We start from the raw sequence: 14,661 nt of genomic DNA on the forward strand, positions 1-14,661 counted from the left end.
TTAGTCATAGCAGTGCATATACAGATTGCTGCTGAATTCCGAGATTCGCTTTTGCCGCCACCGAAGATTCAACTGAGCTTGCTCAAGCGCTCGTCGCAAGATAAGCATTGAAGACTCCAGCAGCTGCTTTTGTGTCTCAATGAATGTTCTCATTTGCTGATAGTCCCGCTGACAATTGATATTTTGGGCAATTTTGACGAGTAGCGCAGCTAGTTCTCGTCGGTTTGACTCATAGCTTTTTATGTGTGGAATAAATAAATTATTAATTACATTTAATTAAACTCATTTACTTACAACTGTTTCAGTTTCTCAAACTTATGCATGACAAAGTCTTTGGCTATATGAAAACCAATATCATTGCGTACAATCGCTTCAAAAATTTGAGATACATCTTGCTTTCGTATGAGAGACTTTTCTCTAAATATTACTTTCAGATAGTGCTCAATTTGATCAACTTTACGACTGCAGCTCAATGAGAGAAGTATAAGTCGTTTCTCACTGGCTACTGAGCTGTTCGTGTAACGTCGCCAAAAGAAATTCCAATCATCCGCATCGCCATGTTGAACTGCCGTACAGTAAATCACTGTACGTAGATTTTGGGGAACTGGATTCGATTCATCCGGATTGTTAAGGATGAACCAGCGATGATAATATTTCAACGCTCCCTTTACACAATCTGCCTGGTTCAGGCGGCAAGCCCAACGATTGATTAGTGTTTTGTGGGCCACGTGATGACGATTGTCTGCATCCTCGTGTATGCCCCCCAAGTAGTTGTAGATGGGATCGAGCAGATGGTTCATAAAGTGCTGTAAATTAGGGAGTGTAGCATGTTATTGATGTGGTAGAATCAATACTTATTTTAAATTAACCTGAAACTCTTCAAATTCAGATGTTTGTCGCATGATTCGTTCGATGGCAGATAGCTGATTCAATGCAGCCCGCCAGGGAATGAATTCATGCTCATGCTTCAAGTATCCCAACAGCTTCAGAGCTAACGCATAACTGAGATGACCACTCCAAGCCAGCGACAAGGAATCGTCCAACAATTGTGCCCGATTCATGACATGAATGCGCTTAAACACACCGCTTTGCAGACCTTTGATGATCAATTCCCAGTTGCCAGTATCATAGTTAATGCGATATGGAGTTGCCAGCTGCACGTTTAAGATCAGCCATTCCTGCGCATAGGGCAAGTCCAGCAGCTCAAGCGGCAACACTTCGCCTCCCTGACAACGTAGCCAGGCTCTTGGCTCGGTAGACACAAAGTTGGATTGGGAATCTGTCGTGTAGCTAATTGGCACAAACCAACAGGGCTCCGACTGCAATGGACTCTCGTTCATCTTAGGAGGCTCGACTTCATCATACATTCGATATCGGCTCTGGGTAATTGTTGCCGACTTTGTGAAGTAGTGACGTTGCACACTAATCAATGGAATGCCCGGTTGGAATGTCCAAGTGTCCATGACGATTTGCACATCTAAGTCATGTGGCATAGTTTTCAACAGATGCGCCGCCTCCGTCAACTGCAGCCACAAATCTTGCTGCTTGGCATTAATAAATGAGTGCTTCTGTAGATAAGAATTTAGGCCACGTTTAAAAGCCTTGTCCCCTATGAAAAAGTGCATCATTCGAATAATAACCGCTCCCTTGCGATAGGTAATGACATCAAAGAGCTCGGCAATTTGACTGCCACGTCTCACAGATGGCTGATGAATGGGTCGGGTGTTGCAGAAGGAATCTGTGTAGAGGATGGCAAGCACGTTTTCTACTGATTCCTCCTCATAGGCATGCCAATTGCTGCACAACGCGTTCATCCCCAAGGTGGCCACATATGTGGCAAAGCCTTCGTTCAGCCAGAGATCATTCCACCATTCCATTGTGACCAGATTACCAAACCATTGATGTGCCAGCTCGTGTGCTATAATATTGGTAACCCGCTGCTTATCCAGCAGAGATGAAGCCTCCTCTGCGTAGAGCAACGATGCTTCTCGATAGGTAATTAGACCCCAATTCTCCATTGCTCCGGCACTAAAATCTGGCACAGCCAGTTGATCCATTTTGGGCAACGGGTAACTTATGCCAAACAGCTGCTCATAGTAGGCCATTAAGCGTGGTCCAATCTCGGCAGCATATTTGCACTGCTCAATGGCCGATGATTGCGCCCAGGTGATGAACTTGACTTGGCGCTCATATGGGTCATTGTACGAGGCGTAGCCTGCGAAGTCGTTGATGCTGAAAGCAACCAGATACGTGGACATTATCTCAGTCTGCCGGAATATGCTCCATACCCAGTTCCTGCGTTCACACCTGCAAGTCTTGGGAACTACTATGAGCTAAGCACGTCTCTCTGTAATTAGGAGCAAGCTACATACATGGGAATCTTCTCAGCTAGCGGCATATTGCTAAGAGCATTGTAATGCTTGTGGTGGCCCAGTGTAATGTTGAAGGTGGCCTTGAGATTGGGCTCATCGAAGCAGGGAAATGCGGTTCGTGCGTCCGTCGGCTCGAACTGCGTTATCGAAATGAATCTGTGGAGAAGAATACAACATTAAGAGGCAATCAAAGGATGCAGATATTCTTACCGTGTTTGGCCACATTCATTTTGGTAGCTACTGGCATAGTAACCCGATAACGTTTGGCAGAGTCTGGCCCAAAATGGCAGTCGAAGCACATAACGTTGTGAAGGCCACAGTTGAGTGTTTAGATGCAATATATAGAAATCAAATTTGGAGTCACGCTCCACACCTTTAATAGCAATGTCCTTGTGGCACTTGCTGGCCACGGACTGCATCCATATGCCAGTAGTGTCGATATTTAGTCGGGAACCGACATGCAACGTTATGTTATTGGTGGCTTGCAAAATGTGCAGATGAATTTCAACATCGCCGGTGAAGAATAGCCGAGTGTAGTCATTCAGATGGGTTAATAAACGCAGATTGTAGTGATGAGGTTTTATGGAACTCGGTAAGCGGTAATTTTCGAAGCAAAAAGATGCACAAATTATATTTAGCAGCACAATTACATGCATTTCAAAACGAGCGGCAAACGAATTTAATTTCGATTAAAGACTCATAACATGACGTTGCCACCTAGTTGAATTGTGATTTTCTGTTATGTTGCCAGCTAACATTGTTCACAGCTGTGCTGTTAAACGAAATTAAGTTGGTAGCCCCGATATTCATCGTGACGTCACATGTGCGTATTTTGTTTTCGCTTTTCGCCAGTTTATCCGCTGCTGCTGGTGAAAATAGACGTGTAAAGCAAGAATGCGCGTTTGTGGCTAAGAATTATTACAACATTTACTCGCTAAACGCTAAATATTTACACAAATAATACAATAATTAAGTGCTTAAAACGCCGAGTGTGTTTTACAGTTTTCGTTTGGGTGTTTCTTGCAATATTTACGCATTTGTTGTGTCGTGTGGCGCGTTTTGTCTATACGAACGTAAGCCAAAAAGAAAATGTGTGCTAAATGAGAATGTAAGCAATAAGAATACACAAAAATACTCGAAAAATGTAAATAAATACAGCAGTGTTGTCTGCAAATTGTTACAAATTGAAGAGGTCAGTTATTCGTAAACAAAGTAAGTGAATTGCAAACATTTATCTACTGGACTTAGCCCCGTTAATCGACCAATTGGCCAAAGCAAATGTTGCAATAAGACACCAGCGAACAGCTGTTTTTACGTTTCTGCTTTGCCTTCGCATTTTGTTTTTGTTGAGTGGTTTACTTTTAGTCGCTTCGTCTCTCAGCATGTGCATTAACTACGAGCTCTTTTGTAATATGTAATTCGTTTAATTCTTTTTTTTTACTGCATTCACATTTTGTTAGCGATTTAGTCTATTGCGGCTGCCACTAACATTCACAGCGCTTGCTTTTGACGTCAGCCGACACAAATGCTGCAGATGGACACCGGCGTTAATTGGGGGTTGGGGGCGGTGGCGACGGGGGTTGCCACGAGGGTTGAGGATTGTTGGGGAATGGCGTCAGAGCAGCTCAAGCATCCAATTCGAAATGTTGCTAAATTGTTACTAAAATAAATAAACAAGGCTAATATTAGCATACAATGTGTATACGCCCTATTCGCGTGCCGAATCTGCAATTGGAAATTTATTCCCCTTTTATAAATTGATTGTTGAGTTGAAATGCAATACAAATGTTGAAGAGATATTATAATTAAGTTTTTTTTAGATTCCCATCACAAGTTCTTTGCAATTCAGAGACATTTTAATGAGCTATTAAAATGAGAACTTTTTGAAAATTGCATTTTACATTTCCAAATTTCATTAATTTACCTCCATTCCTTCTATTCTAAATAAAAATTGCAAAAAGCTTTTCTTAAGTTCATGAATTTCAAATATGTTTGTATTTGTTGTTTTGTATTGTTTTGTGTATAGCAATGTTTATAATCTATGAAATTTCCATGATTAGAATGAACAAAAATTCGACGTAATTCAATTCATTTTACGTGCTGAATAAGAGCAAACAATCACTAGTAAATTGCATCGGTTGATTAAAAAGTATAAATAAATCACTCAAGATTGATTGCAATTGCGTTTCATTGCTGAATTATTTAAATATATTTACCTTTTTGTTAATATATTATATATATATAGATTATCAGATATCAGCTTAATTCCACATTGCACATAAGCAATACTATGATATATTCTGTCAATATATAATTATGTATGCCAGCCACAGCAACAACCACCACAAAATCGCATACGCATATTTTACATTTGCGGAAATTGAGATCAACCCACAGTGTAGATATAGGTTTGATTTGACTGTCCCAACCAGTTGTGGCAAGTCTCATTCAGCTTCTGTTCAATGTTTCTATCATTTGTATTGTGTCAATTTTTGATTTATGCCCCCTGTATTTTATCTATAAGTTGTGTGGCTTGAGATTATCGAAAGTGCCTACACAAAGTGTTTGGATCGTAACAAATATAAATCTGTTTAAGTGAGCGTCGTCTACTTTTTCGAGTCACATATTATATATTTTTTGTATATGTATTAATTTTTTTTTGCTTTTCTTTGGTCACCGAACAGAGAGGAATATCACTTTGAGTAACTGATTATTTCTCTCTACAATTTGTAATTAGCAAGTTTTGTTTTTGTATCAATGAAGTTCTCAGACAGCTGGAACTGTGCTAATAAAAGTAATATTTTTTATCAGCTAATGTTTATTTAATATAGTAATAAAAAGTTTAGTATGTCATTTGTTAGACACTATAAACCTAATTAAAAATTTTTAAAGCTTTTAAACGATTAAAAAAAAAAAACAGGAAACACTTTTCGAAACAATTCAGATTTTAATTTGAATAATTTGTAAAGCTAACTTCGCTCTGAAATGTCAGACTTGTTTTGGTTCCCCACTCTTTTCTGATAAGACTATTCAAATTGTAATGGCCGGCTTGTGTAATCTATTTGAAACATTACTGTAGAATTATACATATAAAAACATATTCATGACTTATCTAATTAAATATTTTTTTGTTATATTTTTGCAGTTACCATTTCGAATACATTTAAAAATCAAGAATTCTGTTATGGGTCGCCAAAAATGATTAATCGTCGGCGTACTTTTCATGATCGTTGTGAGCGACAATCGTTATCGGACAATGACTGGCGTCTGCTTGGGTTACGTAAATGTTAATCGGTTCGGTGTTGAAGGGGCATGAATGGTACCAATGTGGATTTTATTATTTCCAAATTCGCGGTAAACTAAATTGAGGCCCTATGGAACATGCCCGTGGATATGCATAAAAACGTCTCCGTACAAGTTGATAGTGATTTTGCTTTATTACTGCCCAGCGGTGTTTATGAAATCAAGAAAATGGAACCACGATCCAAAATACGAACAATTATTGTATTTTGTCTCTTTCTGGCCATTGCTGGCATCATTGGATTCGGCTACTTTTGTCAAGATCAGGTAAGTGTCAAATGACTATAGATACTGATCAGTAATCGATAACTGTTGCTATAATTATTATTATCTCTTTTGGTTTCGTTCGGAATTCCGTCTGACGCAAAACCATAAATTTAACTTTTTGCATTTTTTGAGACTTTTTCTTGGCGCCAATGCAAATAAGGTAGCAAGAAATGTTAAATTTCATAATTTATATTGCTGTTTGCATTCAATAAACATTTATTTTCGTTCCATAATCGATTCTTGGGGGTTTTCGTAGACCCAAAACCGGTTTTTGTTTTGTTTAAGTAAAGTATTTATTAGCATGTCTCTCATCAGCGGATTACAAGCCGCTCACTCCAAACATTCGACTCCGCTTCTTTTCATTCAGGGAACAAAACAAAATCAAATAATTTTTTGTTCTTTCGGAAAATATTGGCGCCTTAACCTTTGCATTGTTTAGATATTTGTATACACACAAGTCGAAAAGGTGTCAGAAAATCTTCCAAATATTCTAATACAACCCTAGATATCAAATTTTGTTTATAATAATTGCAATACTCTTCTAATTTATGATCGACATCAGAAGTAACTTGGGTAATCATTTATTAAAGTTTTTCTGGCATTTCCAATAGATTCTTTCTTTTAAGATTTATGTCTTCTGTTCAGTTTCCAAATCAAAAATATAATATTTGAAATTTATGTCTTCAAATCAAAAAATAGTAGCTACTATGTTGAAATTACACACAATGTTATGACGGATTTAATAAGTGAGGTGCAAAAGTGCATTAATCTTGGTCCATAAAAATATTTCCCAAGCATTTCTGTGCATTTAACAGCACTCCCGGGACTCATAAACTCTGAACTCACCAGGCTAGCAGTCAGTTTACAGCTACATAAATATAGATGCGCCTCTGTGTCTGGGAGTGTATATGTAAATTATCAATTAATCGTCGAGCCAAGTCTTCTCTAATATTAGCGTCTATAAATTCATTAGATGAGCTCATAAATTTTGAAATGCCGCGCGTTTTATGCACTGCAATTTCATTAAAATTGACTCGCCTCAAATTTTGTATAGGTATCTGACATACTTCTTGGAATGACTTTAAAATACCCGTGCTAGATTTAGAACGTAGTTTTTTACTTATTTAATTTTAAAATATTTTAAAAACGTTTTTATAAACATTAGAAAGTTGTGAATATGTACATATTTTATTTTAGGAAACATTTCTGAACTTCTTTTGTAGAATCTAAATATGCCCGTTTAGATTGAAATAAACAAACGAACTTTTGTCTACCAAATGTCTCATAAACATATATGAAACTATGTGGAAAATATATTACCATATAATATCCATGTGTGCTAAACTGACACGTAGGCGTTTGTTTTTGAAAATGAATTCAGTGTCAGATCTGTGTGTAAACCCCATAAAGATATACATATAAAAATTCTTATACACGTATAAATAACAAAAATATATACTTGGATTGATATGTCAATTGATTAACAAATTAGGCTTATCAACGCGAATCAATTCGCAAATAGAGAATTGAACTAAATGAGACAAACAATATGTACAATCTATAGTTATACGCAACAGTTTGTCTTTAGGCAAAGTGAAACGAGTGCACAAAGTGACATTAATTGGGTACAGCTGCCAGAGTTGGGAAAACACGCGATCTTGAATGTGAATACGATGTGTTAGTTTCGAGTGAGACTGCATGGCAGACATCGTAGACAGATACAAGAATATTCGACATTTGTGAAGGAAAGGGAAGGAAAAGAGGCCTTCGGTTTGCCACGCCCAGCTGACGTTGGGGTGTTGGGGAAATATGTTTGTTTCAAAAATAGCTTAATTAGTGACGCGTTACGACAAATGAAAAGTGTACTCAAATAAATGAAAATCATACATTGCGTGGGCGTGTTTCTTCATGTCCAAGCGTCGTCATAATGTCTATTTTGATGGGCAAGAGCTTATATTTGAATAACAGATCATTCGTTATCTTAGATTAAGTACGATTAACCAGCAGTCTATTTATGTATTATATATTTATACTTCTTGCTTTCAAGTGACACACAAAATGTTTTAAAAATAAATCGAAATAATTGTTAATGCTATTCCATTTACGAAGAAAATTTCCCAAGTTTCAAATGAAATCTATATGCTCCACTGTGGCGTTGGTAGCGCACTAGAAATGTGTTAAACTTATCAGACTCTAAACCAACAAACAAAATTGAACACTTTTACTCTGAATATTCATTAACTCGCTGCCACAACTTCAGATGCTCTTTTATTTACACATTTGCATTTATTCAAATTTCGACGAGGTAAACGTCAGACGAACATATAAATAAAAAAGTAAATGATAAAAAAACGCAATAAAATTGAGCTCGCTGAATATTTGTATTTCTTTTTTCGACGTTTTGATAAAAACTCATTAATTACACGCTTTGTTGTTTTTTCTCTATTTTGTTGTTGAGTTGCTTTCGTTGTATATTTACAACTTGAAGTGGAATAGACGTGGAGGTTAGAGAAGTCAACCACGACGCGCACTTTGCGTAATAATCGAATGGTATCCAGATGCAAATGTATATCACGTCTCTAATTGAGTTTCCTATTAGTTAATGCCAGCAGCGAATTAAAGTGTCTACAAAGAATTGAATCTATCAGATTCGTTGAAGGTATCGAAAGTTATATTTTTGCATTTCTTACTGTGCTGTCAAAAACAACTTTTATGATCTTTCATCAATTTTACCGTCCCATCTAATAAAATGTAAAATCAAGGTCATTTATGAGTTTTTTTGTTTGTTTTTAATGTGTTAGTTTCGTAATATTTCGGTTTTTGTTTTCCATAATGCAACCGCTTTGTTATTCGCTTTATTTTTTAACAACTTTCTGGGTACAAACAAAGTTTGCTTTATTGCCTTAACATGCTTTGGAGGAAAAGCACATACACAAAATGTTTATGAGTTTAACTTTCTGTAAGAGCAGCGAGTGTTTGCTTGAGTGAGTGTGCATGTTTATTAGGAGACACATCCATCAGACCAGGTTTCAATATCTATTACGAATTTATTGCTCTATTAGAACTGCAAACACTTGTCGTCTAGCTACAGTTCAGCTGAGTTGAATAAAAAACACGCAACTGATTTTAGTTTGATCATAAAATCAACTACGGCAACGGCAGCCAATGAACATAATATTCAGGTCTCACCATATCTTAGCAGTTTTATTAGCATAGATTTGGTTTACGATCTCGTTGTTTTATGACCATGTTAGATTTGTCTATTGAGCTATTTGGGCTTACTTCCATTCCCCAATGTTCACGACAAGGTGCGTCTCGCTTTAATCAATTTAATGGTGTGTCGGAGCAACACATGTCCCCACACAATACACAGCCGTTAATTGTAAAATCAGTAACTACAATATAATTAAGAGCCATAAACATTTTGTTTGTCGATATAAAGGAAATCTGAAGATCAGGGCTTTCTGCTTGTATCAACATACATTTTTTTTTGACAACATTTCTATTGATGATAATTATCTGTTAGATGGGTTTGGTAAAATCAGTTTTCTGTGGAAAATATTGAATAGCATGAGTGTAATTGAATTATTTATTTATTGGGAAACGATACTTTAATTTCGAAATCGATACAATGTACACTCTACATTGTTGTGATTGTTGCAACTTTATAATTTATTAGGTCAAGAATTCTTATGTTATATGACAGTGATAACAATTGGCTAGTATAAATATTTGAATTATTGTTAAAATTCCATTGCAAGAATCAACTAACACCACGCCAATTGTTGAGCAGCAATTGAAAACAATTCTGTCCATCCAATTATCATCAATATTCTGTTTTATGTGTTTGTTATCTTTATTATCATCCTAACAACCCGCAACGTAAAACCAGTAGCCCGACAGCAACAAAGCAAACTATCAAGTCCAAACCAATTAAACTATCAACAAAATCTGAGAAATGTACAAAAAGCGCACATGCCAAGAAATGTGCGGAGCTAAAAAAGTCGGCAAAGAAAAAGAAAAAGAAGAAGCGGGCGGCTGGGTCAGAGATTGTGTGTCAGCAGCAACACAGAGAGTGTAGCACATGTCATAAGCCAGAAGACGCGTGTCAGCGGCACTTTAATGTGGTACCAGCGGATCTAACAATGGGGCACATGAATTTCGGATTAGTGCTATGCCATCTGCGGTTTTTGCTGAGGCTAAACTGAAATCCCAAAAACAATGGGGAGCTCAAATGATTTTAATAAAGATCAGCTCGTATTTTTCACGCCTCTTTGAACTTAATTTATGCCCAAGAGATCTCAGATGTGGATAGAAAGAGAGAGTGAAAGACAAGTAGATAGGAAGAAGAGAAAAGAAAGAATCTCTAAGATTTGCTATATCGTTCTTACACTTAAAGCTAATTCATATGATCGTCTGGCACAAATTAGTAAACTAGTTAAACGTTCCCGTTTACTGTCGAACACAGGCCTAAGTTGTTCTTAAACAGACTTTTTTTTGTTGATAAAAGTTTTCTGATAGCCTCGAACATATCATTTTTTTTGTTTAGCTGTTTTTAGGCTGGGCCTGTGCCTGGAACATTTATGAAAACTGGTTTTGAGTTTATTTTTCAGGTCGACGATACCCTACATAAATTGATTATAATCACTATGTCACGCAGTTTGAAGTGATTAATAAAATAATTGTTTTTATGGTCGCATGTGTGAAAGATCATTTGAAAGGCGGAATCTTTGAAGAGCACGTTTGCATTTTAATTGTCAATATTGCAAGACTCGTAATTATTTGATCTATAGGGCATCCCAAAGTGCGGTGTTTGAATGTTTGGCTGCTTTTATTATTGAATGTGTGGCGGTCTCATGTTTTGAAAGCATTGTAAGCTGATAGCCGTTTATGAGCTTAAATGGCAATGCAGGTAGAAGATGCCTTTTTCTCCACTTTGTTTATGCCTTTGGGGTAGTTCATCAAAGGGGATCAAACGATTGGCAGCGGCATCTCATCTCCATAACAGTTAAGGCGCACCAAATGGCAAGCGATTGGGTCAAATGAAACTTGACCGTATCGAAATCCAAGTGCATGAGTTACGCTCTTAGCTGACTGGTTATTGGACGCCGTCTAATTTGAACGATTTGTATTTGATTTCGTTTTGACTTTTAATTTTTCTTCTTATTGATTTCATGCTAGGCTTGTGTGAAAACACTTTCTACTATCCATCCACACATTTGAAAATTATATTCTGCAACTTGTTTGAGGTTTTTCCAGCACCATTCGCTGCGTGTTTTTTGCATTTTAATTCATTTCCATTTCCATTTTCATAGTATAAACTCATTAATGTGGAAAACTGTTGTGCCAGCATTTTGGCCAATTACAAATTCAATTCAACATGTTTTATAAAAGGCAATTAGCATTTTGTATTTCTAATTGGATCAGTTTATCCGGTGCGTTTCCCTTTAGACCAGATGCTGTGGTAGTATCGTGTGCAGCTGGATGGACAATTCAACTATTTTCGAGGAGACAATTTTTAAACGATTCTTCATTTTTTAATTAGTGGATTCTGTTCACCGAATACTTGTAAAAAATAACTGATTAAATGCTAATGTGTTTTATTTTTTTAATCAGAGCATTCTACATTGAATAATTCAAATTTAAGTTGATCGATTCCGGTCCTTGGTTACTGATTATAAATGCTTGATTGAATATAAATTATTAGCAAATTGTATAATATATTCTGTAGTTGGTTTTTATATCACAAAAATTATCTAATCTATTTCAATTTGTTGATGGTTTTCATTTTTGTAAGCCTAATGAACAGTAATATGATAAAACTTTTGCATTACGCTTTCGAGTCGTGGTAAAAATGAAGCAAATTGTGCAATAAGCATCCAATTAAAACTTTTTCACACAATTGCAAGGCAACTGACAAAAGTCGTTCTAACAATGAGTTAGTTGTATGGTCGAATGTACTAAGCGTATAACCACAACAACAACAGCAACAATAATAATGGGAAGAACAACAACAATTCTATGAATAACTTTATACTGTCGCCTATCAAAAGAGCTGCAAAAATGTGAGCGTACTCGTATTATACAATATAGAATATGCTCGCACATAAATAAGTGTGTGTGTGTGTGTGGGAGAGGAAAGGAGGGGGATAAAGGATTTCCGCTTGGTTGCTTGAAATATGAGGAGATTTCGACAAGAATGTTATATTCTGTCTGTGGCGAGCATAGGAAAAACCGTATAGCGATTTATTATGCAGTGGAAAATGTGTTATATTTCTTGTAGACGACGACGCCAGTGGCACTCGTGATAATCATCATCCATACGCAAATGATGACAATGAGAGGATGATAATTACAACGAGACGAGCACTACAAAAGCCGTCGACGAGAATCACATAGGGGGCGATGAACATTTCTAAATATATCCCAAACCAATGTGACAATGTGAGAGGCGTGTTTGGATTTCGCAATTGCAATACGACTGCTAACTGCTAACTACACATAATACGATTTTATGGTTATGGTTTTTGCTTCGGCTTCTTCTTCTTATTCCCCATCTTTCCCTCCTGAAGTGGAATCCGAATAAGAAGAAAATTTCTTTTTTCGGGATATCGACTTACCGTCGCCTAACGCCCAACGCCTGACGCCCAACGCTCAACGTCGCGACATTGAATTGAATGTCTTATGGCTTATGTCTTTTTATCCCTCTGTCTCTCTCGCGCTATCACTCACTTTCTGTCTCTGTCTCTCTCTTACTATCTTAGCAAGAGCTTTAAATCTCATCCCCCGCGAATATGCTCAGTACAGTACAAATACATCAGGGCTAACATTGTTTTGCACTTGGCTGACAGCTCGGTGCTTCAAGTATTTTCCAGTTTGCTCACGTATTAATTGCTCGAGTGGAAACGACGACAGCAGCAGCAGCGGCAGCGGCAGCAGAAAAACATAAAAAAAATGAGGGAGAAAACAGAGAAGTTATTGAGCGAAACATGTTTTGTTTTTGATGTTTTTGTTCGTTTTTGCTTTTCTGCTTTGGTCACTCCTCAAAATATGACGAAAATATTAACACAAATCCTTTTTGTATTTTGTGTATTATTATTTTTGTGCTATTTTCGTGACTTATGCTTCTTGTGAGTTACTTCAAACATTGCTTTGATTTATATTCGGCGAATTAGGTACGGAATACAAAGTATAGTTTGCCTCTTCCAAAATATCTAGTTGCGAAAGTTTTTTCAACCTTTATTCTTAATTTTTGCCTCTATTTATTTTGTGTTATTTCACATTGCTGATATGCATACTTTAATCATACACTGCAGATTTTTAATCCAATACCAGAATTCCAGACCGCCCGCACAGCAAAGTTATCTGTGTGTATTTTCACTTTAAACCACATGCGTCCCTCCCAGAACCAGCTGTCCAGCTGTCTGTCTGTCTGTCTGTCCATCAGCGCAGACATCGGAGTCATGGACTGCATATGAAATACGCATTGAGGTTTATATTTAAAATCGAGGCACTTTATGAATGTCGATTGCTTACAAAGTTCGAAGTTGTTTCGCTGTTGGGGTAATTGCAGAAGTAGCCACTGAAAATTCATCACGGAAGTCGTAAATAATGTTCCCAGACGGACGTGTCATAGTGTGAACCGATGCAAGTTCTGTCTACGTACACACATATGTATATGCACATATTTATAGCATTAACCCATTAGACTAACCTCGAAAGAGTGATGAGAATGAAAGGCGAAATGAGAGAGATGTTTAAACGAAATGTGTTAGTACTGTTCAATAGCTCCTGTCTGCCTTTCATGTTGCCCGTCAGGCTACAAACAGCTGCCAAGTGGCAGACATCAACATGCTGAATGCAGAGTGGCCAGCAATTCATCATCGCCATGAAAACAATAGAGAAATAGAACTGAGAACGCATTTCAACGCCCTATTATATATCACTTAGAGAGGCACGATGTGCGACTCATTCAACTGGATCTGTTACAAAAATGTGTTTGCATATTTAGCATGCGCTTCTCAAGTGGCCAAAACCGACTTCCAACTGCATCTATGAGTAGCCTTATCGAATGGCAACTCTTTGCCCCTTCCACTTCTTCACTTCTTAGTTGCTTGGGTCGAGTTGTAGCATGCTCTCGTCCAGCTATTGGTAATGTTGTTTATATTAATGTATTGTAAAAGCCGTCGGCCTGTTGAATGATCATGTTGAACACATGTTGACAAAGTGTGAGCACACAACTGCCACCCGGTCGGTGGCATCCACAGCATTCTATCCGAGTGCAACCGATACCAAAACGGAAGTGCATCTACTCTGCTTTTCATCATTCATCTTTGCCTTTGCAATTCACAAGAAACTGAGATGAAAAGTGCTTGCAATATTACATTTCAGACTTGAAAAAATTTAAAAAGAAGCATCGAAAAAACAATTGACAAACTGATATCCATTCCCTGTGGGGCTTGTAACAACATCCACAAGATAAACACAGTGCATTAAATATTTATTTTCTGTAGTTTAATAACGGGTATGTGGTTCTTTTCCTAACTCATCATTGTTTAAACCTTCAACTTGGTTAAAACAATTCTTAGTTACATGAAATTATCTTTGAAATGAGTATAAACTTGATATAGGATATTTTATAGTCAAATATTATTTAAACTATTATATTGCATTTAAACTAGATTATTAATGCTGATTCATTTTACATTGCTTTAAAATAGCA

The 14,661-nt window shown here is 36.9% G+C and overlaps 2 protein-coding genes and 1 long non-coding RNA gene across 7 annotated transcripts in view; 1 reads left to right on the forward strand and 2 right to left on the reverse strand.

Annotated features, from left to right (window-relative positions):
* Positions 1-3,076, reverse strand: LOC132786434 (aminopeptidase N-like). Of its 3 annotated transcripts, none has more exons than XM_060792960.1 (5): positions 2,583-3,076; positions 2,373-2,528; positions 870-2,232; positions 295-806; positions 1-235 (listed from the first exon to the last, which is right to left on the reverse strand). In XM_060792960.1, the coding sequence occupies exons 1-5, from the start codon at positions 3,026-3,028 to the stop codon at positions 1-3; spliced, it is 2,712 nt and encodes a 903-aa protein (XP_060648943.1). In that variant the 5' UTR covers positions 3,029-3,076. The 3 variants fall into 3 exon arrangements, with proteins under 3 accessions (XP_060648943.1, XP_060648942.1, XP_060648944.1); XM_060792959.1 differs by having other exon boundaries at positions 870-2,307; XM_060792961.1 differs by lacking the exon at positions 2,583-3,076 and having other exon boundaries at positions 870-2,315; positions 2,373-2,428.
* Positions 3,077-3,228: 152 nt separating this feature from the next.
* The window catches only part of LOC132783995 (heparan-sulfate 6-O-sulfotransferase 1), an 83,561-nt gene continuing 72,128 nt past the window's right edge, over positions 3,229-14,661 (forward strand). The window contains exons 1-2 of one of the 3 annotated variants that reach the window (XM_060789342.1): positions 3,229-3,584; positions 5,518-5,939. In XM_060789342.1, the coding sequence (XP_060645325.1) occupies positions 5,754-5,939 (186 nt within the window). In that variant the 5' untranslated portion in view covers positions 3,229-3,584; positions 5,518-5,753. The remainder of the gene's footprint in view (positions 3,585-5,517; positions 5,940-14,661) is intronic. The other 2 variants (XM_060789343.1, XM_060789344.1) reach the window with 2 other exon arrangements.
* Positions 5,603-7,246, reverse strand: LOC132784002 (uncharacterized). The gene is made up of 2 exons (XR_009632228.1): positions 7,007-7,246; positions 5,603-6,835 (listed from the first exon to the last, which is right to left on the reverse strand). It is a non-coding gene; the product is annotated as an uncharacterized LOC132784002 (long non-coding RNA).

This window comes from Drosophila nasuta, chromosome 2R (genome assembly GCF_023558535.2).
Source record: "Drosophila nasuta strain 15112-1781.00 chromosome 2R, ASM2355853v1, whole genome shotgun sequence".
NCBI classification, from domain to species: domain Eukaryota; kingdom Metazoa; phylum Arthropoda; class Insecta; order Diptera; family Drosophilidae; genus Drosophila; species Drosophila nasuta.